The following is a 26,821-nucleotide window of genomic DNA, read 5'->3' on the forward strand; positions in this document are numbered from 1 at the left end:
TTCATTCACAAACCTCTTTATTTAGGCAACAACATCCACAACATATCTAATTTGACTATTCTTCAGTTAATATTTGCAGCAGTATTTATTATTTATTATTCATAGCCATTATATATTTACTACACTGTAATTGTACTGAAAATGAACATCTTAACACTATTATTAAATACATTATTATTTACACATTAGTATAAAATATCAATTCACTTCATTTTTATAAAAAAAAGAAAAACAAATCAAACAATTCTCTCTTGGCATCAGTGTAAAGTGATCATGCAGTTATATCCAAAATAAATTAGGAAAAATTGTGTTAAACTATTTTAAAAGACCATTAAAATGGGCAGCATTAATTTACTTAGTATAGGTGTCACATATTTGCCTCATAGTGAGTACAGCACTACTTAAACTGTGTGTTCCCTTATCCGTTCTCCAGCTGGCTTTGTGTGTATTTTTAGATTGAATAGAGTGCGTCTCTGGTGTGGTATATGTGTGTGTGTGTATGTGTGTGTGTGTGTGTGTGTGTGTGTACGGCTCAGCGCTGGCCTGTTTGCAAGTGAATACCCAGACCAGCTCTTTTTTAATTTTGTTCACACAAAGTAGCCTTTGTCTGTCAGTGCCTCTGCTCTCTCAGTGCACACACACACACACACACACACACACCAGAAGGGTTCAGTCCTCCTTCACATTATTGTTCGAATGCCGGTCAAGTCTTTCAGGCTTGAAGCCCCTGGGTTTGCTGGGTAAGAGGATCACAGCCAGAATACTGATGACATGCACATGAAAGTACATCGATCTGAAGGAGAGAAGAAACCATGAGATAAACATTACCAGCACAAACAACATCCAGAAAGTGATATCATCCAACAACATAAAAAGATAAAAACAAGATGGTCACATTATGCTCTAAAATAAAAATAATTTAGATATTTTTGCACTTTGAAGGATATTTCTCTGGAGAAATGTTGAGAAACATATTTTTCCACATTGAAAAATAGAAAAGCAAATCCCTCCAAATGCACTGATAAACTTAATTTATACCAGTGCAAATCGCCCGCCTTGTTGGCAGAGGTTATTAACGCTAACTGCGCCCACCACTGGCTGATTGAGGCAGACCAAACTACAAGAAAACCTGTTACCAGGATCAGTGGTGTGGAGAGTAAGACGGGTGCCATTAATATGCCTTTTCCTAAACTCATTCTCTCTTATCCCATGACATTTCAGCTCGAAGAGAAGTTTATTTTAAATAAAATATTTGTCTAATAGTGGGAATTAAGTGTTGATTAAGGCTTAGTGCACCCGGGCGATGGCGCTTTCTTCAAAGTGCGATTTCTCAGTGATTTCTGGCAAGCCGGCCTCTTCTGCAACACTGTCAAGGAATTAACCCAGCAAACAGAGGCCATCAAACCCATCGTGCCCTGGCACAATACCACTGCCCCCAGTCTGCCGAGGGCCAGCCCCCAGTCTGCTCGTCCCCGAGGGGGTCTCTGTGCGGCGTCTACACCTGTTCTGGCCCGGCCACAGCAAGGCGATACAGCCCGTCCCTTAGGCCTCAAACACCGAAGCAGCCCTGAGACGGGCGACCCAGAGATGGAGAGACCTGCTCTGACCCAGAAGGGGGTGATTTCACCACTCCTTGCCCCGGAGGAGGGCTGGGTGGAGAATCTACTGTTTCAAATAAAAGAGTTTATTTCTGTTCAGCCAAATTTTCAATTAAACAGCAGTTTGCTCAGTCTCTGGGTGCTGTCGGGCACTGAGCGACGCTGCGCTCCCAGATTCAAACCCCCCTTTCACCACAGGCCAGGTCACATTCCCAGGACGCGCTGCTTCCTCACGCATCTCTAGTTCTCTAGGGTTCCTCGGAGCCTGGTAAGTGTCACACCAGACACTGCCTTTACTTTGGGATGCTATGCTTCCCGGGATGAGCCCCAGCGCTCCTCCTCGCTGCCCCTCCGTGGGTACGCCGGTGGTCCCTCTGGTGGTGCTCTCACAGAGCCTGGCCCCTCTCGCTGGCTCATTCAGACAGTCAGACTCAGCTATGCGATTCAGTTTGCCAGGCGTACCCCAGGTTAAGCGGAGTCCTATTTACCTCTGTGACAGGCAAAGATGTCCTGTCCTGCGAGCGGAGATTGCAGTCCTATTGGAGAAGGACACAATAGAGCCTGTCCTTCTAGCCGAGATGAGGTCGGGGTTTACAGCCCTTACTTCATCGTACCCAAGAAGGGCGGTGGGTTATGCCAGATCTTGGATCTGCAAGTCTGCGAGTCTTGAATCGGGCCCTGCACAAGCTTCTGTTCAAGATGTTAACGCAGAAGTGCATTCTCACATGCGTTCGCCCTCAAGATTGGTTCACAGCAATCAACCTGAAGGAAGCAGACCGTTTCTTTGGTTTGCTTTCGAGGGTCAGGTATACCAGAACAAGGTTCTCCCCTTTGGGCTGTCCCTGTCTCCCCGTGTCTTTACCAATGTTGTGGAGGCTGCCCCGTTAAGGGAAGTAGGCATCAGTATTCTCAACTATCTCGACGACTGGCTCACTCTAGCTCAGTATCGAGATTTGTTATGTGAACACAGGGACCTCAGCCATCTGGGGCTTCGGGTCAACTGGGAGAAGAGCAAACTCTCTCCAGTGCAGAGCATTTCTTTTCTCGGTATGGAGTTAGACTTGGTTAATATGACGGCACATCCTATGAACGAGCATGCACAGTGTTATGACCTGTTCTATAGAGAAAAGCTTGACGTGAACATTTCAGATGTCAAACTGGAATCCAGCCCAAGCAGACAGATCACCAAAGACACCAAAACATAAGATCCAGAAAAAGTAATTTATTATGGTTGAATGAAAAATAAATTAATTAAGGAGCCATGGCTTCAGGGTGCCCCAAGGCCAAAATAATCAACAAAATAGGCTTATAAATAAAACATAAATAAATAACCTAATCGGGGAAAACAAAAATGACGAAGAAACTTCCCTGTCTGCCTATAAATAAACAAATCACAAAAGAGGTCAAAATAAATGGCAGGACACCCCTACACTCCTAAAACACAAGTAAGAGTCTGATTAATTCACTACAAACAAAAGCATAACCAAAGAAAGGTTTGGGATCTGTCGACAGGAGGAGGAATCCGGATCTTTCCACGACCCAAGGCCAGAATGAGCTCGCCATCTTCGGACAGCGACTCCTTTTTATTGCGGCGCATCAGCAGGTCCACCAATCATGTTTCTCTGCTCCGTCATAACATATTGCAGTGCTGCTCGCCGTGCACCGGCTTCGGCCGCTGCTCCAGGGCAAGCTTGTGTTGGTCAAGACGCATTACTCTGCGATATTTCCACATCATCAACCAAGGCAGCGTGAGCTCCCGTCGCATTGTCACAACTTCCCCGCCATCTCCTCCTCTTGATTCAGCAGCGGCTCAGGGCGCTGGAGACTTCATTCCCAGGTGGTCCAGCTGATTTTCAGTCAGTCTATTTGGAGAAGCCCAGGAAGACCTGTTTGCCTCCCAGGAATCCTCCCACTGACAGCTCTTTTACTCCCTGATGCTCCCCTCTGCACGGATGCGCTGGCACACAGCTGGCCCTGGGGGCCTACACAAGTATGCATTTCCCCCAGTGAGCCTGCATGCACAGATATTGTGCAAGGTCAGGGAGGACGAGGAGCAGGCCTTGATGGTTGCACCTTACTGGCCCATCCGGACCTGGTTCTCAGACCTGATGCTCTTAGCGATTCCCCTGAAGAGAAACCTTCTTTCAGAGGGACGGGGCACCATATGGCACCCGCATCCGGACCTCTGGAACCTCCACGTGTGGCTTCTGGACGGGACTTATGTGGCCTACCTCTGGTGGCGGAAGACACTATAACTCAAGCCAGAGGTCCCTCTACAAGCTTATTATTTGAAGAGGAGTCTGTTCGCTGAGTGGTGCGAGGCAAGCCTTTGGAGCTCTGTGCTTTCCTTTCGGCAAGTTGTAACCAAGTTGCAGCGGATTGCAGGTCCCTCGGAAAGCATGACCTGATCATCTGGGGCCGTATTCACAAAGAATTTTAAGGCTAAAAGTAGCTCCTAACTGACGAATTTAGGAGCAACTCCTGAAAATAATGGGCGTGTCACTCCTAACTTTAGGACTCCTAATTTTTGTCACTAAGAGTAATTCACGAAGCATTTTAGCCCTAAAAGTAGTACCTAAGTCTGGGACAGCTTAAAAGAAGTCGAGAGGACTCCTAACTCACTAAGACCAATTCACAAAGGATTGTAGTGCATATACCAGCGCCTTCCTTACTAAGAGTAGGTCTGAAAGGCGTTGTGAATAACTTTTAAGAGAAAACTCCTAGCTAAAATATTTTAGTGCCATTTAGGAGTACTCCTAGTGGTAAGATAAAATTCTTTGTGAATACGGCCCCTGATGTTTAAATCAATTGATGTTTAAAGTACAGCTGTTGTGTGGCAGACGAGGCTTCCCTTCTGGTTCTGTTCTGTTTAGCCTAAGTGGGGTTATTGCTGCTCTCCCGGCTCTTATCCATGCTAGGCTGCCCAGAACAGAACCATACCGCCAATCCAAACTGTATGCTAATTGTCAATCATCTGTGACGATAGCTGTCCTGACAGAACTAATTTTAAATATTGGCTAGATAACACCTTCCCTTCTTCATGGGCAGTTCTTGACCAGAATAAGCTGCAATGTAGACCAGATTTTATGCCAAATGTCTGACTACACGAATTGCATAACTGAGACTTTACCTGTAATACTGCATGGTGGGTTTGATGGCCAGCAGAAGGAAAGGCATTACAGTGTAGCAGATGGTCATCTGAGTGGCAGCCCAGGTCACAACATCATAGCAGATCTTGAGCTGGCGAGAAGACAAGAAATACTCCCGAAAGTTTCTGCGCACCTGATTACATCAAACCAAAACATGAGGCAGTAGTGAGTGAGTGGCAGGTGTGGCTGAGAATGACGAGCAATCAAGGGATTTATATAAATGTGTGGAGAAGTGGAAAACGACACTGACTAAACTTCAACTGACAAAGCTAAAACCCTTGCAGGCAAAATACACTGGTAAGAAGACAGCAAGGCAAATCCAATTGTTCTGTCCTTTTTATTTTGATGATTTATCTGGTAAGATTTCAGAAAGGCAACATGTTGAGTATTCAATGTTAATGTTTTGTCGAGTATTCTTGTAAGCACACAAGTGGTCCACTTACAAGTGGTCTTGTAAGTCTTAAATTAGTTAAAGTCTTAAATGAACGTAAATAATTGTGAGAAAATGGGATGCTTGTCAGATACGCGTCGTGCAGCAGTGGCAGGTCTTAAAGTGACAGCAGCCTAATAAACCTGGATGAGTGTGTGTGTGTGTGTGTGTGTGTGTGTGTGTGACTCACAGTGCGAGCTGCTAAGGTGATGGGTATAGCGGTGATGAATGTAAAGTAGTATCCGGGGTAAACTCCATGCCAGATCGCCGACAGCACGAATGTGAGAGGCATGCGGTGAAACGGAGCTCGATCATGACATACACTGGAGCATAACAGATGAAAGCATGTGAGACATGGCACTGAACTGACATATGCTAATACACATACATGAGATAATTAAAAAATACCTGTATGGGCCATTCTACAGAGTTTGAAACGTCTTGATTTTTTTTTTGTCTATTTCCACAAATTTTGTATGTATGCAAATTGTATAATATCCAAGGTACACATTTCTAGTAATTGTGCAGTTAATTATCATATTGTATTTTCAGAAAGTGTTGGAATATTTTCCCTCTCCCCAATTTTGTCACTAATGAAACACAAAAATAAATAATTTGATCCTAACCCTAATAAGAGAAACTCCTCCTTCTCTTGACTGGTTTAGGGGACACAATCTGCACTGGTTCAAAACTGGTTCCAATAACATTTTCTAGTCAATAGCAACAGATCAGTTGACTAATATATAAATATAACATTTAAAACTAACCGTTTTAGCCAAAGAGCAGTCTGTATATTCCAGTTGTCGATAAATGATTTAAAACTTGTTGCTGTCTGCAAACAGAGAAAAGATTTGTTTTATAATTGAGAGATCCACAGCCCTTCTGTGGCATTATACAAGGCAGTAGTGAATACACCGTTAGCATGGCCTGTTCAAAAGTAGTGAACAAACCTCAATCTCCCAGATGTGGACGTTGGAGACGAGGTCCCAGGACACTTCTCCTCTCGCGTTCACACCACTGACTCCAAACCCCACTGCATTGTGGACCGCATCCGCTGGAAGTGGGAAAAACACGCATTTACTGTACAGCGCTAGTCCTTTTAGATACTGTGTAAGGACACCCACACTAACACATTTCCAATCGTTCATTAGTGGATTTGTAAGCCTAACCCTTTTTCAAAATAACATTTAAATGATTATCCTTAATAGCATGCAGTTGTACACTATAACTCCCAGTATCTCCTATCCTAGCTTGATATGTGTAAACAATCTGTGTGAACATCCTTGGATTGAACTATCGTTTGTTTGTCCGACCAATGACAGAAAACCAGGGAAAACCTTTTTTCCGTCATTAGTTTTGTAATTCCATTTTGTGATGCTAGTGATACAGAAATGACAGGCCTCATCTTTATTACATGATTTTACATTTTTTTTATTTAAAATGACGTGACATTGTGCTCTAAGACTACAGGACCCCTGGTATCTGCCGTTTGGCTGTACATTTAATTTTAATATTTTGGAACAGACCCATGTTTTTCTGCCAACAATACATGACAAGAAATAACAGTATGTTCTAAAACGTCGACTCATAACCCGTTCTGCTTTCAGCCAATCCCACGGCCTCAGGTTTCTGTCCGCGTCTGCTTACCGAGGGTCCATGCGAAGTAGAACTTGGGTCTGGCAGCCTGGATGGAAACCAACGCGTAGGCCAATCTGGTCACGAAAGAGGCGTCGCTGACGAACTGCGGGTCCGCATTGTACGTTATGGGGAAGGCTTTGGTGATGATGAAGAACCAGAGCAGACAGCAGACGCACACGAGAAGCTTATTAACCACAGTCCTCTGTAGAAGAACAGCAGGAATCATCTCAGGAGACACAATAGCACAGGGGTGGGGAACGTTGATCCTGGAGGGCCACTGTCCTGCAGAGTTTAGCTCCAACCCTAACCAAACACACCTGAAGCTAATCAAGGTCTTCAGGATTACTAAAGCTACAGGCAGCTGAATGTTTTTTCCAGGGTTGGAGCTAAACTCTGCGGGACAGTGGCCCTCCAGGATCAACGTTCCCCACCCCTGGAATAACACAAGAAGTTTCCTGGGAAATGTGCAAGACAACCTGGCAATGTTTGATCACCCTAAAACTTTCTAAGCATTGATTATTTGATCCTCAACAACATTACTACACCAAATAAACATGCCACAAATTAATCAAAGCACACATGTAAATGGATATTTCACCCAGCAATGCATATTCTGTCATCTTATACTCACGCTCATGTGCTTCTAAACCCATTAGACTTTCTTGCTTCATTGGAATACAAAAGGAGTTTATCAGAATGTAAAGGCTGCTCATTTCCATACAATGAGGCATGGGCCTGTCAAGCTTTGACAAAAAAGCACAATAAAATAAAAGGGTTTTGTTTTAATGGCATGACGGTTTTACTTTTAATGATGGCAGAGTTTCATTGTTGGGTGAAGTTTTGCTCTACATGTTCACTGCCCTGAACACACACACACACACCGGCCTAATCCATGCTGTTCTTACTGAACTGATCTCTCTTATTCTGCTTCTGAGTCCTGTGTGCATAGCTGTGTTTCTGAAGCATTATTGGTATGGATCTGTTTGTCTCACCACAGGCGACGGCTCAGGCACTTTATCCCAGCCGTTCTGCTGTGAACTGCCGTCTCTGACTCGCTTCACACGCTGGCCCCTGATAAACTCAGTGTAGTCTTTATAGAGACTGCAAGGGCCCACCAAGACACTCAGGAAATTTATATTGTAGCTCAGATACTCCAACAGAGACGGGCGCGAGCTGTAGATGGAGAAAACATGCGGTCAGTGGAGAAGAACGTGACTTATCTCAGCAACAGGAATGTTCCCTGAAAAGCTTTTGTTTTTACACTGATCACTGTTTTAGTCACAAACATGATCTGATTCTGTGGGGCGAAGCTGTCATTCCCAAAACAAATGCAAGTAGGATGACCTTTGGTTCATATTTGCCTTTCTGTCTTTATTTCCTGTTTATTATTATTATTATTTTAAACCATTGTGCAAGCTGATATTACATTTCAAGTTTAATTTGTTAATGAAGTTTAAATTTAGGTTACGGAAGGGTTACAGTGGCTTGCAAAAGTATTCAGCCCTTCATTTTTTTTCCTTTGATCACGCCGAAATAGGTTGTAATCGCTGTCAACCGTGATTTAACTAAGTCCTGGGTTATGAGTCTGAGGTTTTTTCCCTTTTTAATAAATTTGTAAACTTAGCACAAATAGTTTTTGCGGTGTCTTTCTGGGGAATGGAGTGTAGACTGATGACTTTCGCGAGGCACTGTCTTTGTGTCCGGGACTTTTCTGCCATTTCTGCCATGAGTAACCACCAAATATTAGTAAATGTTAGCACAGATTTTGCCCAGTAAGATGTAGTTACTGCTGAGAATAAAAAAGTCATACTGTACTGCCAGACGCCTCTGATCGTCTTTAAGTTCCTCTTGCTTTCGACTCATACCTGAAACACGCAGGAAGACATGAGTCATGTTTTCTGAAATGATCGATTGATTATTTTCTAAGATGTCAGTGACATGACAATTTATAGCAACAAATTGACAAAAGATTGCACCAATGATTTCTCACCATCATGCACCTGAAAGGCAAGAGTAGTGACCTTCTGTGTTATTATCATCAAAGGCCTGAAAACAAGAGGAGACAAAGTAAATATCCTAATGAAGAAAGACCCCACATTTATCATTAAGAGAAACAGTGTTTATATACAGTAGGTCTACATAAGCAGAGTGGTTAGTTTTCCATCAGTTAGCATACAGGCTCATGTATAGTGTTCACAGCGAGGCTCACGGATCCACACTAACAGTCAGCAACTACACAGAGTTGGACAAGCCTTGAAAGAGAAAGACTGAAAGTAGTGATGATTTGCAGTGAATCAGATGTTGATTCAGGAACCGCTCTGACTGATTCAGTTCTTTGAGTGAAGGAATCCAGTAACGTGAGTGAAAATAAACCATTAAAAGAACTGAGTTCAGGGATTTCTTTTACACGAATCGGGTTTTTGCTCCACAGACACAAGACAACTCAACATGCACAGGCCGAGCACAGCCTGTTTTCTGTCCCCAACAACGTCCAAATCAACCCTGTACGCTTGGATCCAGGATTACACACACCATCCCTGTGTGTCCTAGCAGGTTTAGTCTGCAGTGAGTGGAGACACGTCTGATAATCTCTAGAGGAAACTATTACAGCCAATTAGACTTCAGTGTAATCCAGCGTGTTAGAAGTTAAAAATAAATAATATTGCTACTTCAACCTCTAAATGTGACACTGGTCTTTGTGTTTGTCAGCTGACCTCAGCCGTGTGATTTTACTCAGAGGAACAAGTAGTCTGTAACGTTTATAGCGATACTGGTCATTAAAACAAAATAGTGATTCAAACATCAATTTAATAAAAGCATATGATGCGTTGTATGTGTTCATCAGTGGAGAGGACAGAGGGAGCAGAAGGCATCTGGACTTTATGCTCATATGCAGCATTTGTTTTCTGTTTACATTTTATTTTGTCATTCAATTTACATTGAACGTCAGCCAGTTCCTGCCTCCTCCTCGTCTAGACAAGGGACTTTGTTACAATTACATTTAAAGAGAAAAGAGACGTGACCGAGGCACTGACAGCTCGACAGCATGTTATCTCTCCTCTTGTTTATCCAAGGGTGTGTACAAAACCTCAGCAAAGGAAAACTGGCTAAACTGGTAGATAAGAAACTAAGTCGAGCCTCAGGGAGTGGCCACATCACAGAAACCAGAGCATTTGGCATCTAGTGTGAAGCCGGCGTGTGTTTCCGGCACCCATGTTAACATGGGAGAGCATTCAAACTGCAGAATGTCCATCTTTGCTGTGCAACTCATCTGCTACTGATCAAAATAACACAAACAAATATATTAAAAATGTCCTTACCCTGAGAAATCTGTGGACAGGATCCCATAGTCGAATATGAAGACTCTGCTCACTTGGCAAAGCGTGAGGTATCCGAGCGAGGCAATCAGAGTATATCTGTAATGAGAACACCTATTAATTCAGTGCTAAAGTTTAAAAAAACTCTTCTGAGAAGTGTGTGAGCATGCTGAACTTATTGATTTCCACAGACTGGTAAATGATAAACTGAATTTACACCATTAGTACTGTACAGCTCTGACCACTGATTTATTAGTCATGGACTTAATTTTACACAATTTTTAATGTCGTAATTAGGGACGTCTCGAGCCGATCTCTGTGCCCATTAAGCATTTATTTGGTAAAGAAGAAACTACAAATTTATATATATATATATATACATACATATTGGAATTACTGGTACAGCCTTTGACTGGTTCTCCTCTTATTTGACAGGGAGGTCAATGTTGTATTCCAGAAGCACAAATCCTCCACCAGATCTGTCAGCTCTGGTGTACCTCAGGGCTCTGTCTTGGGCCCTCTTCTTATCAGTTTACATGCTACCAATTGGACAAATTATTCTAGTTTATTCAAGTTTAGAAGGGCAAGTATTTTTCCACTACGGATTGTACGAAGAAATAAATATAAACACATTTTATACTCTGTAAAATAAAAAAAGCATTTTTATTAATGTGTGTTTAAATGTAATTCCCTGAGGAAGAGACTTAAGTCGCTTTGGATAAAAGCATCAGCTAAATGAATAAATGTAAATGTAAAAATGTAAATGTAAAACTTGACCAGTGGGTTGAAACAAGACCAAGTGAAAGTACAAGTAAGGTGTGTGTTGAGACAAATCTGTGGTTCTGTAATGATAAGAAATCTGTAGTTTTACAAGATCCAAACAAACAACAAACAAACAAATAACAAAAAACACAATACTATAATTATGTTGGACAAGCATTGGTGTAGACTGTGGCTGTTTAGTGACGTCCCACACTATACATGATAACAGAAACTGTCCAGCATGTGAAGTCAGTTGCTAAAGTCCGAAAAAAATAGTATTTTGCTGTCAATTTTTAAGCACTTTGAATATGTGCTTATATCAGCCAAGTCAAATTTCTGCAATATTTAAAGAAAAAAAAATATATATATTTTAAAAGCATTTTAGAGTTAAATGCTATGGGAGTAATGCCATCTTTAAAAGTAGGGTGGGCAATTTTCGAATCGGCTAGCAATAGGGATCTCCCAGTCACGTGACCCCTAGCCGCGTGTCAGCCATTTTGACGGAATACATCCGTCAGCTACTCAGTGGGCCACCCCTAATAATAGATCCATTGCCGTGGGTAATATATATTATAAGTATATTATTATGCTAATAATATAATTATTAGTATATTATTATACTAATAATATAAATATTAGTATAATTAGCCTAAATATTGCAATACTTTGCGCTACAATATTGATTTTTTTCCTCCTCCACTATATTATTAGCGCAGCGGTCGTCAGCTAACTTTTCACGTCATGTCATCGCACTTAATATTATCATCACAAAAAGAAATAGCCAATACAAGAGGAAGATAAAGGAATTAGGAATCATAGATCCATATGAAGAACCAGACAAGTTCTTTTTACAGTCAATAAATGTGTAGAAAAACTTCCTGACATTGAGTTCGGTGACATTTACAGCTACCTATTCAGCTACACCAGAGCTTCATTAAAAGCATACAAAAGCTTAGCAGGCTATCGGTATCACGAGTCCGGATGCGTCAGCAACTCTTTGATTTGGACTCCAGCGGGGAAGGATTTTTCAATCATCACCGCAAAGGTTGATCAATGTATTTTTATCACCAAATTATAGTAGGCACACCTGTAATAATGTTTAAACTGAGTTTACAGGGAAAAACACAAAACAAAATCACCAACAAGATTAAGTGTATCTTAAATGAATTTGTTGAATCTAGTTTGTATGGAGGGATTATTGGGTCAGATTGAAAACTAAAAGTCTAAAACTAAAAGTCTTAAACGAAAACCAAAAGTCTAAGTCAAAAACTAAAAGTCTAAGTCGAAAATGAATTTGGTATTTAGAATTGGGCATTTTGTATTTAGGATTGGGCATTTGGTATTTAGGATTGGGCATTTGGTCATTTAGCCATTTAGGATTTAGGATTGGGCATTTAGGGATTTAGGATTGGGCATTTAATCATTTAGCCATTTAGGATTGGGCATTTGAGGATTGAGGATTGAGGAGTGTATGCAAATAAGAAGGCGTGGCCCAAATACTGGAGGCTGGGTTTGAAATGGCTGGTGCAGATGCACCTTATGGACAGCAGAGGGCGCTCCAGTGCTAAGGAGCACACTGTAATGAAACCGAACAGAGCGAGTGAGCAGGTCATGGTCTGGAGCGAGGACTGTACTTTATAATATATATATGATAACTTCAACTTAATGACAGCGTTGTATAGGGGTACTGGAACGGTACATGTATTCCTATTGAACCGAAACGGTAGCCTACGGGCGTCACGGTTCGGTGCACGAATTTACACGGAGAATACACGGTATAAAAATAAATAAAACTCTAAATAGCGATACATTTCGCTCTATTCGCGTTTGGTGTGAACGCAGCATAATAAACAGGCTGCGATATCAAGATTGCAATGCTGGAGTGTGTGTGTGTGCGCGCGCGCGCGAGAGAGAGAGATAGAGAGAGAGAGTGTGTGTGTGTGTGTGTATGTGTGTGAGAGAGAGAGAGAGAGAGAGAGAGAGAGGGGAGGCGCAGGCGCGATCGAACTAGGTGTGTGTGTGTGTGTGTGTGTGAGAGAGAGAGAGAGAGTGTGTGTGTGTGTGATTTTGGTTGGGTGACAGTTGTAGGTTACAGTTTGACAAGATTTTAGAGTGTGACAAAGGGACAATGTTGTATTTTATTGCGAGTGTACACAAATATACACACTTTGCAGTTTGAACTTTGCAGCACACACTCCAACATTGCAATCTTGATATCGCAGCCTGTTTATTATGCTGCGTTCACACCAAACGCGAATAGAGCGAAATGTATCGCTATTTAGAGTTTTATTTATTTTTATACCGTGTATTCTCCGTGTAAATTCGTGCACCGAACCGTGACGCCCGTAGGCTACCGTTTCGGTTCAATAGGAATACATGTACCGTTCCAGTACCCCTATACAACACTGTCATTAAGTTGAAGTTATCATATATATATTATAAAGTACAGTCCTCGCTCCAGACCATGACCTGCTCACTCGCTCTGTTCGGTTTCATTACAGTGTGCTCCTTAGCACTGGAGCGCCCTCTGCTGTCCATAAGGTGCATCTGCACCAGCCATTTCAAACCCAGCCTCCAGTATTTGGGCCACGCCTCCTTGTTTGCATACACTCCTCAATCCTCAATCCTCAAATGCCCAATCCTAAATGGCTAAATGATTAAAAGCCCAATCCTAAATAGCTAAAAGCCCAATCCTAAATGACCAAATGCCCAATCCTAAATACCAAATGCCCAATCCTAAATACCAAATTCATTTTCGACTTAGACTTTTAGTTTCAAACTTAGACTTTTGGTTTTCATTTAAGACTTTTAGTTTTAGACTTTTAGTTTTCAATCTGACCCAATAATCCCTCCATAAGTTTGACCCAAGAAAAACGAAATAATATGCGTATAGACATTTTTTTATACTTGTAACTATCATACTACAGTGACACTGACTGTCACTGTAGTATGATAAACTGTCATTGAGACTGCTGTCTCAACCTGTCTTTCTGACGATTTAATAAAAGTGTCAAATAAAATACAAGATCAGCTTTCGGTTTAAAGATATTCCTATTGTATGATCACGTATCTGATCGCATCCAACTGCACAGCATCGCTCAGGCATGATAGGAATATTTCGCGATGAGCTGTATTATCACCGGCGGTTTAGCATTTTCTATTCCGTCAAAATGGCTGCGCCAAATGGCGTGACGTCACGCGGGACGTCCCTATAGCAAGCTAGCTTTGATAGCATGAGATCCTCCTCCTTCGAAGCCACGCCTCCTCCGAAGCCACGCCTCATCCAAAGCCACGCCTCATCCAAAGCCACGCCTCATCCAAAGCCACGCCTCCTCCAAAGCCACGCCTCATCCAAAGCCACGCCTCATGCAAAGCCACGCCTCATGCAAAGCCACGCCTCATGCAAAGCCACGCCTCCTCCAAAGCCACGCCTCATCCAAAGCCACGCCTCATCCAAAGCCACGCCTCATCCAAAGCCACGCCTCCTCCAAAGCCACGCCTCCTCCAAAGCCACGCCTCCTCCAAAGCCACGCCTCACCCAAAGCCACGCCTCATCCAAAACCACGCCTCATGCAAAGCCACACCTCCTCCAAAGCCACGCCTCCTCCAAAGCCACACCTCCTCCAAAGCCACACCTCATCCAAAGCCACGCCTCATCCAAAGCCAAGCCTCATCCAAAGCCAAGCCTCCTCCAAAGCAACACCTCCTCCAAAGCCACGCCTCCTCTAAAGCCACACCTCCTCCAAAGCCACGCCTCATCCAAAGCCACACCTCATCCAAAGCCAAGCCTCATCCAAAGCCACGCCTCATCCAAAGCCACGCCTCCTCCAAAGCCACGCCTCCTCCAAAGCCACTACTCCTCCAAAGCCACGCCTCCTCCAAAGCCACGCCTCATCCAAAGCCACGCCTCCTCCAAAGCCACGCCTCATCCAAAGCCACGCCTCCTCCAAAGGCACGCCTCATCCAAAGCCACGCCTTCTCCAAAGCCACGCCTCCTCCAAATCCACGCCTCCTCCAAAGCCAAGCCTCCTCCAAAGCCACGCCTCATCCAAAGCCACGCCTCATCCAAAGCCACGCCTCATCCAAAGCCATGCCTCATCCAAAGCCACACCTCCTCCAAAGCCACACCTCCTCCAAAGCCACGCCTCATCCAAAGCCACGCCTCATCCAAAGCCCTTCAGGTGTGTGTGTGTGTGTGTGTGTGTGAGTGATCTCAGAATAAACCCCTTCAGGTATGTGTGTGTGTGTGTGTGTGAGTGATCTCAGAATAAACCCCGTCAGGTGTGTGTGTGTGTGTGATCTCAGAATAAACCCCTTCAGGTATGTGTGTGTGTGTGTGTGTGTGATCTCAGAAAAAACCCTTTCAGGTATGTGTGTGTGTGTGTGTGATCTCAGAATAAACCCCGTCAGGTGTGTGTGTGTGTGTGTGTGTGTGTGTGAGTGATCTCAGAATAAACCCCGTCAGGTGTGTGTGTGTGATCTCAGAATAAACCCCTTCAGGTATGTGTGTGTGAGATCTCAGAAAAAACCCCTTCAGGTATGTGTGTGTGTGTGTGTGTGTGAGTGATCTCAGAATAAACCCAGTCAGGTGTGTGTGTGTGTGATCTCAGAATAAACCCCTTCAGGTATGTGTGTGTGTGTGTGTGTGTGTGTGTGTGATCTCAGAATAAACCCCTTCAGGTATGTGTGTGTGTGTGTGTGTTTGTGTGTGTGTGTGATCTCAGAAAAAAAACCTTCAGGTATGTGTGTGTGTGTGTGTGTGTGATCTCAGAATAAACCCCGTCAGGTGAGTGTGTGTGTGTGTTTGTGTGAGTGATCTCAGAATAAACCCCGTCAGGTGTGTGTGTGTGTGTGTGTGTGTGATCTCAGAATAAACCCCTTCAGGTATGTGTGTGTGTGTGTGTGTGTGTGTGTGTGTGTGTGTGTGTGTGTGAGTGATCTCAGAATAAACCCAGTCAGGTGTGTGTGTGTGTGTGTGTGTGATCTCAGAATAAACCCCTTCAGGTATGTGTGTGTGTGTGTGTGTGTGTGTGTGATCTCAGAATAAACCCCTTCAGGTATGTGTGTGTGTGTGTGTTTGTGTGTGTGTGTGTGTGATCTCAGAAAAAAACCCTTCAGGTATGTGTGTGTGTGTGTGTGTGTGTGTGTGATCTCAGAATAAACCCCTTCAGGTATGTGTGTGTGTGTGTGTGTGTTTGTGTGTGTGTGTGATCTCAGAAAAAAAACCTTCAGGTATGTGTGTGTGTGTGTGTGTGTGTGATCTCAGAATAAACCCCGTCAGGTGAGTGTGTGTTTGTGTGTGTGTGAGTGATCTCAGAATAAACCCCGTCAGGTGTGTGTGTGTGTGTGTGTGTGTGTGTGTGTGATCTCAGAATAAACCCCTTCAGGTATGTGTGTGTGTGTGTGTGTGTGTGTGTGTGTGTGTGTGTGTGTGTGAGTGATCTCAGAATAAACCCAGTCAGGTGTGTGTGTGTGTGTGTGTGTGATCTCAGAATAAACCCCTTCAGGTATGTGTGTGTGTGTGTGTGTGTGATCTCAGAATAAACCCCTTCAGGTATGTGTGTGTGTGTGTGTGTGTTTGTGTGTGTGTGTGTGTGTGATCTCAGAAAAAAACCCTTCAAGTATGTGTGTGTGTGTGTGTGTGTGTGATCTCAGAATAAACCCCGTCAGGTGTGTGTGTGTGTGTGAGTGATCTCAGAATAAACCCCGTCAGGTGTGTGTGTGTGTGTGTGTGTGTGTGTGTGTGATCTCAGAATAAACCCCTTCAGGTATGTGTGTGTGTGTGTGTGATCTCAGAATAAACCCCTTCAGGTATGTGTGTGTGTGTGTGTGTGTGTGTGTGTGTGTGATCTCAGAATAAACCCCTTCAGGTATGTGTGTGTGTGTTCATCGACCTCAGCAAAGCTTTTGACACCATCAACCGTGAACTGCTCTGGAAACACCTCTCCAAACTTGGGGTACCACCCAAGTTTCTCCGCATCCTACAGCAACTGCATGACGGGATGCAAGCCAGAGTGCTCACTGGAGAACTCCAGTCAGAGTCCTTCGAGGTAAACGTTGGGGTGAAGCAAGGCTGTGTCTTGGCTCCGGTGCTCTTTAACATCTTCCTCTCTGCCATCACCTGCCTCTTCCACCGTGTCATGGGACATGAAGACGGTGTCCATGTGGAATACCGACTTGACGGAAGCCTCTTCAACATCCGTCGGCTCCAGGCCCGCACAAAGACAAAGACCCACCAAATCTGTGAGCTTCAGTATGCTGATGACTGTGCCGTCTTAGCTCACAGCCCAGACTCTATGCAGCACGCCCTTAACACAATATCCCGTCTGTACCAATCCTTTGGCCTACAGGTCAACATTCAAAAAACCGAGGTCATGTCCCACCTCACTACCCCCGCCCCTACACCCCCCAGTTTTCACATAAACGGTGTTCCACTTAAAACAGTGGACCACTTTACCTACCTCGGCTCCACTTTGTCCTCATTCTGCTCCCTGGACAAAGAAATACACACCCGGATAAATAAAGCATCATCATCTTTTGGACGCCTACGCAGCAGGGTTTTTGAAAACCGTAACCTGAAGGTCAGTACCAAGGTCGCTGTTTACAATGCGGTATGTGTCTCTACTCTGCTCTACGGGGTAGAGTCATGGACCCCATACCGCCAGCACATCATCAACCTAGAGGCTTTCCATATTCGCTGCCTACAGAAGATCCTCCGGTTGTCCTGGGAAGACCGAATCCCCCATACAGTCATCCTCAGGAACACTGACTCAATCTGTATGGAAGCAGCTGTTGCCAAAAAACATCTGCGCTGGATAGGGCACACCATACGCATGCCTGAACACCGATTGCCCCGCCAAGTCCTCTACAGTCAACTAATGGGCGCAAAGCGGTCCGCTGGAGGGCAAAAGCGGCGCTTTAAGGACTACATCAGGGACATCCTAAAGAGAGCGAGCATTCCCCTCACGCAGCTTGAATCACTGGCACTCGACAGACCTCCCTGGCATGTCACCTGTGCAACTGCAATCTCTCAAATACATCAAACCAACCAAGACCGACGATCCGAGAGGCGCATCAAGAGACACCAGTGGGCGGCTGGTACCCCCCTGGTATCTGGTTTCCCCTGCTCCATCTGCGGACGAGTGTGCGGCTCAAGGATCGGACTCAACGCCCATGAGAAGTGGCACCAGCGGCAAGGTCGCTAAACCCACCCCCCTCCCACCCCCACCCCCACCCCCTGGAGCAAGCGTCATCATCGTACACGATGGACAGCTAGAGAGAGAGAGAGTGTGTGTGATCTCAGAAAAAAACCCTTCAGGTATGTGTGTGTGTGTGTGTGTGTGATCTCAGACAAAAACCCTTCAGGTATGTGTGTGTGTGTGTGTGTGTGTGTGTGTGATCTCAGAATAAACCCCCTTGATCCTGATCACCCTATCGGGTTTATTCTGAGATAACAACTGGCTGGATGTACATTATCCCTCACTTAGACCACTTGTTGATGGCTATCAGGATGTGAAGAGAATTTCAACCAGCATAACAACTACCCTGCCTTTAAGTAAAACTTAAAAGGATATAATATTTAAAATGATTAATTTATACTAAAGAAAATAAATTAAAATAATAATTTCCAGTATGTGGTTTCAGTTTTCGGCCAGTATTAATAAAGCAGTTCTGAGGCAGAAAGCGTATTTGCTGCTCACCTGTGAAGATTGTGGACACTGGCTGTGATCATTATACCATAACAAGCCAAGACCAGGAGGAAGACATGCACAGCATACCTGTCACAGCGAGAACATGCTGAACATCTGATCACAGCACACGTCAGTTCACTTACACAAGTACACACATGACAGACAGACAGACAGATATACACTCACCTAAAGGATTATTAGGAACACCTGTTCAATTTCTCATTAATGCAATTATCTAATCAACCAATCACATGGCAGTTGCTTCAATGCATTTAGGGGTGTGGTCCTGGTCAAGACAATCTCCTGAACTCCAAACTGAATGTCAGAATGGGAAAGAAAGGTGATTTAAGCAATTTTGAGCATGGCATGGTTGTTGGTGCCAGACGGGCCGGTCTGAGTATTTCACAATCTGCTCAGTTACTGGGATTTTCACGCACAACCATTTCTAGGGTTTCAAGCTGATAGAAGAGCAACTTTGACTGAAATAACCACTCGTTACAACTGTGAAGCCACAACAAGCACAACCTTGAGGCGGATGGGCTACAACAGCAGAAGACCCCACCGGGTACCACTCATCTCCACTACAAATAGGAAAAAGAGGCTACAATTTGCAAGAGCTCACCAAAATTGGACAGTTGAAGACTGGAAAAATGTTGCCTGGTCTGATGACTCTCGATTTCTGTTGAGACATTCAGATGGTAGAGTCAGAATTTGGCGTAAACAGAATGAGAACATGGATCCATCATGCCTTGTTACCACTGTGCAGGCTGGTGGTGGTGGTGTAATGGTCTGGGGGATTTTTTTTATTGGCACACTTTAGGCCCCTTAGTGCCAATTGACCGTTCGCAGGCCCCTCCCCCAAAACGGCTATTGTCCAATCACACATCATAGCAACCGTTACTATGTGAGCAGGTCCGTCAAACATTGACTCCAAGCAAGATGGTGAAGCGGTGCGCCCACGGCGTTTGTAAATCGGACACTAGATACCCCGAGAGATTGTCTGGAGGAGTTGTGTTCTTTCCGTTTCAAAAGCCGAAAACACAACGTGCGCTGTCCCTACAATGGATAAAAACAGTGTGGACGGCCCCACTCCCAGTTAAATGTGTCGAACATGGTTAACTCGCGTGCAGCGTGCGTGAGACTGAGACAATGTGTCACATGCCTGTCCTGTCTTGTGTTGCACATGGGTGTTGTTATGTTGTGCCATGTGCTGTTGTGATTGTTGATCCCTCCTCCTCGTTACCTGATTAGTGTTTGAGTTGTTCCACCTGTTCCCTCTTGATTTGTTCCCTTTTTAAGTCTCCTCTTGTATGCAGTCTTTGTCGGTTCGTTGTCATACGTCTTCCCAGTTCCTTGTCGATGTTCATATGTTCAGAGTCAGTGTTGGTTTTATGCTCATTTATTATGTTTTCCCCCTCGTGGGTTTTTGATTTGTGTTTGTACTGTTTTTGTTATTTAATCCTCTTTGTTTTGCACTTGAGTTCTCTTCCTTGTTTTTGTACTTGTACACGTGACAGAACGAACCGACCTCTTTGAGAACTCAGCAGCATGGAGGATTTTTGCTGGAGGTATATTGATGACGACGACTTGGATTGCCCAGATTACATCATTTCCACATTTGGATCAACCCAATTCTCTCCGATCGGCGGTGTCAGAAGGACTCCGCCAAACCTGGGTTCCAGCGGGGGGTTTTCGGACTTCTCTTCCCCAGCCAAGGAGCGGGAGAGGAGAGATTTTCGGGGGACCCGCCAGGTAATTTTTCGTGGGACCCGGGGAGGTTGTAAAGGAGGAGGAGGTGGTCGAGAGGAGGGTCAACATCACTCTCCATCCTGGCCCCCCTTCGATCCTGGACCGGTGGAAGACTGTTCTGGGCCGGCTTCTCGCCGTCATGGACGGAGGAGGAGGAGACGCCCGTCTACCCAGCGAGAGACTGCTCACGTCCCGTCTGCCCAGCGAGAGACTGCTCACGTCCCGTCTGCCCAGCGAGAGACTGCTCACGTCCCGTCTGCCCAGCGAGAGACTGCTCACGTCCCGTCTGTCCAGTCTGAGACAGAGCCAGAGATCCCTTTTGGCGTGGCCGCCAAAGTTGTGACAGACTATCTGGAGCGTCTGACTCGGATCTTGGAGAGGCCGGTCTCTGCTATGCCTGTTCCTGAGCCGGAGGCAGAGCCAGTGCCTGTTCCTGAGCCGGAGGCAGAGGCAGAGCCAGTGCCTGTTCCGGAGCCGGAGGCAGAGCCTATGCCTGTTCCTGAGCCGGAGGCAGAGCCAGTGCCTGTTCCTGAGCCGGAGGCAGAGGCAGAGCCAGTGCCTGTTCCGGAGCCGGAGGCAGAGCCTATGCCTGTTCCTGAGCCGGAGGCAGAGCCAGTGCCTGTTCCTGAGCCGGAGGCAGAGCCAGTGCCTGTTCCTGAGCCGGAGGCAGAGCCAGTGCCTGTTCCAGAGCTAGAGCTCATGTCGGTGCCGGACCCAGTGTTTGTGTCTGTGTTTGTGTCTGTCTTTGTGACTGTTTCTGTTCTAGTGTCTGTTCCCGAGCCGGTGTCTGTTCCCGAAAGATCTGCTCCGCCCTGGCCGCCCGAGGGCTCTTCGCCACCCTGGCCGCCCGATGGACTATGTGTTTCGCCTTGGCCGGCCGATGGACTATGTGTTTCTCCCTCACCGCCCTATGGACTCTGTGTTTCTCCCTCACCGCCCTATGGACTCTGTGTTTCTCCCTCACCGCCCTATGGACTCTGTGTTTCTCCCTCATCGCCCTATGGACTCTGTGTTTCTCCCTCACCGCCCTATGGACTCTCTGTTTCGCCCTGGCCGCCCGATGTCCCTGTCCCGCCCTGGTCTGTCCCTCCCGTCCCGCCCTGGTCTGTCCCGCCCTGGTCTATCCCTTCAGTCCCTCCGATCAGTCCCTTCCGTTCCGCCTTGATGTTTCCTTCCTGCCCCGCCCTAGCCTGATGGAGCGTCTGGTAGCCGCTCCGTAGGGAGGGGGTTATGTCACATGCCTGTCCTGTCTTGTGTTGCACATGGGTGTTGTTATGTTGTGCCATGTGCTGTTGTGATTGTTGATCCCTCCTCCTCGTTACCTGATTAGTGTTTGAGTTGTTCCACCTGTTCCCTCTTGATTTGTTCTCTTTTTAAGTCTCCTCTTGTATGCAGTCTTTGTCGGTTCGTTGTCATACGTCTTCCCAGTTCCTTGTCGATGTTCATATGTTCAGAGTCAGTGTTGGTTTCATGTTCATTTATTATGTTTTCCCCCTCGTGGGTTTTTGATTTGTGTTTGTACTGTTTTTGTTATTAAATCCTCTTTGTTTTGCACTTGAGTTCTCTTCCTTGTTTTTGTACTTGTACCTGTGACACAATGAGATTAGTCAAAGACACATGGAGAAAGCAGATCAAGAGGACCCACAAAGGAAGTACGTTTTCTAAAGTGTTGTTGTTAACATGATATTTTCGGGGGGAAATGAGCAGCAGCACCTGTAGACTACAGTTAAGACTAACGTTAGAGGAGTGCACGTTCGCAACGGGGAACGCATGAAGCTTAACTTACTTGACAACATCAGTTCATATCAATATCGTAACGAATAGAAATAATGTATGGTTATCTGCATCTTTCCGTCTATTATGTATAGTTACTTTTTAAACACGAAAATCGCATTCAGCATGACACGCAAGCGGTTGCCGTGGTAATGAACAACCTGCTTGTTAAAGCGAATGAATAATCCTGTATCTGAGGCAAAATCAGATATATATTTCTATATATATATATATATCAGATATATATTCGAGTTATATATTTCTAACTCCAAACAATTAGCCACTGAAACAGCTTATAGAATCTTCTTCAAGGCTGTGCTGGTTGCATTTGAGGTAACGTTACAGGTCATGGGGTTTCTCAGATTTCGCTTGAGACCGGTTTGAGAGCTTGAGAGCATTATTAGCCTCGATAGTAGTCGTGTCTCCTTCATTGCGTATTTTTATATTTTGAATATATCCCTCCACTGCATACTGTAACCCCTTTTGCCTCGATCTGGAGGATATCGCGGAGGTTTTGCTCCAAAAAAGGTCACTGACGCACCTCTTCCCGTCATGGCAATCTGTGGCGCTGGTCGTGTTTGACCATTTGTTTGACGGGCGTAGCAACAATAACTAGGGGGCGTGGCTTTTGCGAATGGTCAATTGGGCATCGTTTAAATGCCACGGCCTACCTGAGCATTGTTTCTCCATCCCTTTATGGCCACCATGTACCCATCCTCTGATGGCTTCTTCCAGCAGGATAATGCACCATGTCACAAAGCTCCAATCATTTAAAATTGGTTTCTTGAACATGACAATGAGTTCACTGTACTAAAATGGCCCCCACAGTCACCAGATCTCAACCCAATAGAGCATCTTTGGGATGTGGTGGAACGGGAGCTTCGTGCCCTGGATGTGCATCCCACAAATCTCCATCAACTGCAAGATGCTATCCTATCAATATGGGCCAACATTTCTAAAGAATGCTTTCAGCACCTTGTTGAATCAATGCCACGTAGAATTAAGGCAGTTCTGAAGGCGAAAGGGGGTCAAACACAGTATTAGTATGGTGTTCCTAATAATCCTTTAGGTGAGTGTATATATATATATATATATAGATAGATAGATAGATAGATAGATAGATAGATAGATAGATATACTGTATAGATAGATATATACAGTGGGAAGAACAAGTATTTGATACACTGCCGATTTTGCAGGTTCTCCCACTTACAAAGCATGTAGAAGTCTGTAATTTTTATCATAGGTACTCTTCAACTGTGAGAGACGGAATCTAAAACAAAAATCCAGAAAATCACATTGTATGATTTTGGCTGGGATTGGCTACAGGACAATAGACGAGCAGCTCGGTGAGAAGGCAACAACAGTTGGCGCAATCATTAGAAAATGGAAGAAGTTCAAGATGGCGGTCAATCTCCCTCGGTCTGGGGCTCCATGCAAGATCTCACCTCATGGGGCATCAGTGATCATACAATGTGATTTTCTGGATTTTTGTTTTAGATTCCGTCTCTCACAGTTGAAGAGTACCTATGATAAAAATTACAGACTTCTACATGCTTTGTAAGTGGGAGAACCTGCAAAATCGGCAGTGTATCAAATACTTGTTCTCCCCACTGTATATAGATATACACTCACCGGCCACTTTATTAGGTACCCCATGCTAGTAACGGGTTGGACCCCCTTTTGCCTTCAGAACTGCCTCAATTCTTCGTGGCATAGATTCAACAAGGTGCTGGAAGCATTCCTCAGGGAGTTTGGTCCATATTGACATGATGGCATCACACAGTTGCCGCAGATTTGTCGGCTGCACATCCATGATGCGAATCTCCCGTTCCACCACATCCCAAAGATGCTCTATTGGGTTGAGATCTGGTGACTGTGGAGGCCATTTTAGTACAGTGAACTCATTGTCATGTTCAAGAAACCAATTTGAAATGATTAGAGCTTTGTGACATGGTGGAAGTAGCCATCAGAGGATGGGTACATGGTGGCCATAAAGGGATGGACATGGTCAGAAACAATGCTCAGGTAGGCCGTGGCATTTAAACGATGCCCAATTGGCACTAAGGGGCCTAAAGTGTGCCAGGAAAACATCCCCCACACCATTACACCACCACCACCAGCCTGCACAGTGGTAACAAGGCATGATGGTTCCATGTTCTCATTCTGTTTACGCCAAATTCTGACTCTAACATCTGAATGTCTCAACAGAAATCGAGACTCATCAGACCAGGCAACATTTTTCCAGTCTTCAACTGTTCAATTTTGGTGAGCTCTTGCAAATTGTAGCCTCTTTTTCCTATTTGTAGTGGAGATGAGTGGTACCCGGTGGAGTCTTCTGCTGTTGTAGCCCATCCGCCTCAAGGTTGTGCGTGTTGTGGCTTCACAAATGCTTTGCTGCATACCTCGGTTGTAACGAGTGGTTATTTCAGTCACTGTTGCCCTTCTATCAGCTCGAACCAGTCTGGCCATTCTCCTCTGACCTCTGGCATCAACAAGGCATTTCCGCCCACAGAACTGCCGCTCACTGGATGTTTTTTCTTTTTCGGACCATTCTCTGTAAACCCTAGAGATGGTTGTGCGTGAAAATCCCAGTAGATTAGCAGTTTCTGAAATACTCAGACCAGCCCTTCTGGCACCAACAATCATGCCACGTTCAAAGTCACTCAAATCAACTTTCTTCCCCATACTGATGCTCGGTTTGAACTGCAGGAGATTGTCTTGACCATGTCTACATGCCTAAATGCACTGAGTTGCCGCCATGTGATTGGCTGCTTAGAAATTAAGTGTTAACGAGCAGTTGGACAGGTGTACCTAATAAAGTGGCCGGTGAGTGTATATAGATAGATAGATACATAGATACATAGATAAATAGATAGATAGAGAGATATATAGATACATAGATAAATAGATATAGATAGATAGATAGATAGATAGATAGATAGATAGATAGATAGATAGATAGAAATATAGATACACAGATAGATAGATATACTGTATATATACATGGATGGATGGATGGATGGATGGATAGAGATATAGATACATACATAGATAGAGACATAGATAGATAGATATATATATACTGTATATATATATAGATGGATAGATAGATATACTGTATGGATGGATGGATGGATGGATAGATATACTGTATAGATACATGGATGGATGGATGGATAGATATACTGTATAGATACATAGATGGATGGATGGATGGATGGATGGATAGATATACTGTATAGATACATAGATGGATGGATGGATGGATAGATAGATATACTGTATAGATACATAGATGGATGGATGGATGGATAGATAGATATACTGTATAGATACATAGATGGATGGATGGATGGATAGATAGATAGATATACTGTATAGATACATAGATGGATGGATGGATGGATAGATACATAGATGGATGGATGGATGGATGGATGGATAGATAGATAGATATACTGTATAGATACATAGATGGATGGATGGATGGATAGATAGATATACTGTATAGATACATAGATGGATGGATGGATGGATGGATGGATGAATAGATATACTGTATAGATACATAGATGGATGGATGGATGGATGAATAGATATACTGTATAGATACATAGATGGATGGATGGATGGATGGATAGATAGATAGATATACTGTATAGATACATAGATGGATGGATGGATGGATAGATAGATATTCTGTATAGATACATAGATGGATGGATGGATGGATGGATGAATAGATATACTGTATAGATACATAGATGGATGGATGGATGGATGAATAGATATACTGTATAGATACATAGATGGATGGATGGATGGATGGATGGATAGATAGTTTCCCACAGACAAGGCGTGTCCTTACCAGCCGAAGCAGAAGATGAGGATCGCAGCGCCGAACACGACAGCGACCGTATGCCGAAGCTCAGCGGAGACTCGATGCGGCCCGAGAGCGAGCCGGAACCAGAACGCAACCGCTAGCCCGAACACCTGGCAGGCGATGAAATTCACCTGAAGAAGTGAGAAACAGCTCAGAATGGTTCATGTCTCTGTCCCACTATGTTTTCTTTATATGCTGCCCTTATGGTGCACAGTCTCTTTCACTGCTTCAGTGCCTTGCCAAAGTTTTCACACCCCTTCATTCTTCTTTTATATTATGGTATGTTGCAAGCCTTATGCTATTCTTAATTCCTTTTTCCCCACATCAATCTACACTCCACACCCTATAATCACGAAGCAAAAAACAGATTTGTGACAACTTTATTAATTAAAATATTCAAATACTTATTGTCTGTCACCTAGACTCTCCCCTGTGAAGCGGAGACCACGAAACACTGATCCTCCACACACTCGTCTCCACACCGGCTGATCCTCAACCAGAGGAACTGGAGAATATTCTGAATGTTCTGATCAATCTGACCTCTGACCTGTAATGCCTGGATCATTATCATAATCACACACTGTTGGCTCGTTGGCCAGAGGAACTGAGACGGAGTCTGGTTTCTCACGAGGGATTCTTCATTCTGTCCCTGATGGAGTTTCGGTTCCTTCACTGTCGCCTCTGGCTTTTGGCTGCTTAGGGACATTTAATATCCAATAATATTATTGATCTCCTGCGTTGACAGCATTATATGAGAACTGAGCTGAGCTGGACGACGACATCACGGTTTCTCCAGAGCGTCTATATATATATATATATATATATAAA

The 26,821-nt window shown here is 44.5% G+C and overlaps 1 protein-coding gene across 1 annotated transcript in view; it reads right to left on the reverse strand.

The window, feature by feature from the left end:
* mboat1 (membrane bound O-acyltransferase domain containing 1) overlaps positions 1-26,821 on the reverse strand; it is a 35,207-nt gene continuing 8,386 nt past the window's right edge. Inside the window, exons 2-13 of the mRNA XM_056237137.1 lie at positions 25,979-26,124; positions 18,595-18,672; positions 10,136-10,231; positions 8,806-8,861; positions 8,626-8,680; positions 7,808-7,988; positions 6,825-7,017; positions 6,128-6,231; positions 5,945-6,009; positions 5,368-5,500; positions 4,729-4,880; positions 1-793 (exon numbers count right to left, since the gene is read on the reverse strand). Of these exons, the coding sequence (XP_056093112.1) occupies positions 670-793; positions 4,729-4,880; positions 5,368-5,500; positions 5,945-6,009; positions 6,128-6,231; positions 6,825-7,017; positions 7,808-7,988; positions 8,626-8,680; positions 8,806-8,861; positions 10,136-10,231; positions 18,595-18,672; positions 25,979-26,124 (1,383 nt within the window). The 3' untranslated portion in view covers positions 1-669. The remainder of the gene's footprint in view (positions 794-4,728; positions 4,881-5,367; positions 5,501-5,944; positions 6,010-6,127; positions 6,232-6,824; positions 7,018-7,807; positions 7,989-8,625; positions 8,681-8,805; positions 8,862-10,135; positions 10,232-18,594; positions 18,673-25,978; positions 26,125-26,821) is intronic.

This window comes from Rhinichthys klamathensis, unplaced genomic scaffold (genome assembly GCF_029890125.1).
Source record: "Rhinichthys klamathensis goyatoka isolate OS25496 unplaced genomic scaffold, OSU_Roscu_1.1 h1tg000479l_1, whole genome shotgun sequence".
Taxonomy (NCBI): Eukaryota; Metazoa; Chordata; class Actinopteri; order Cypriniformes; family Leuciscidae; genus Rhinichthys; species Rhinichthys klamathensis.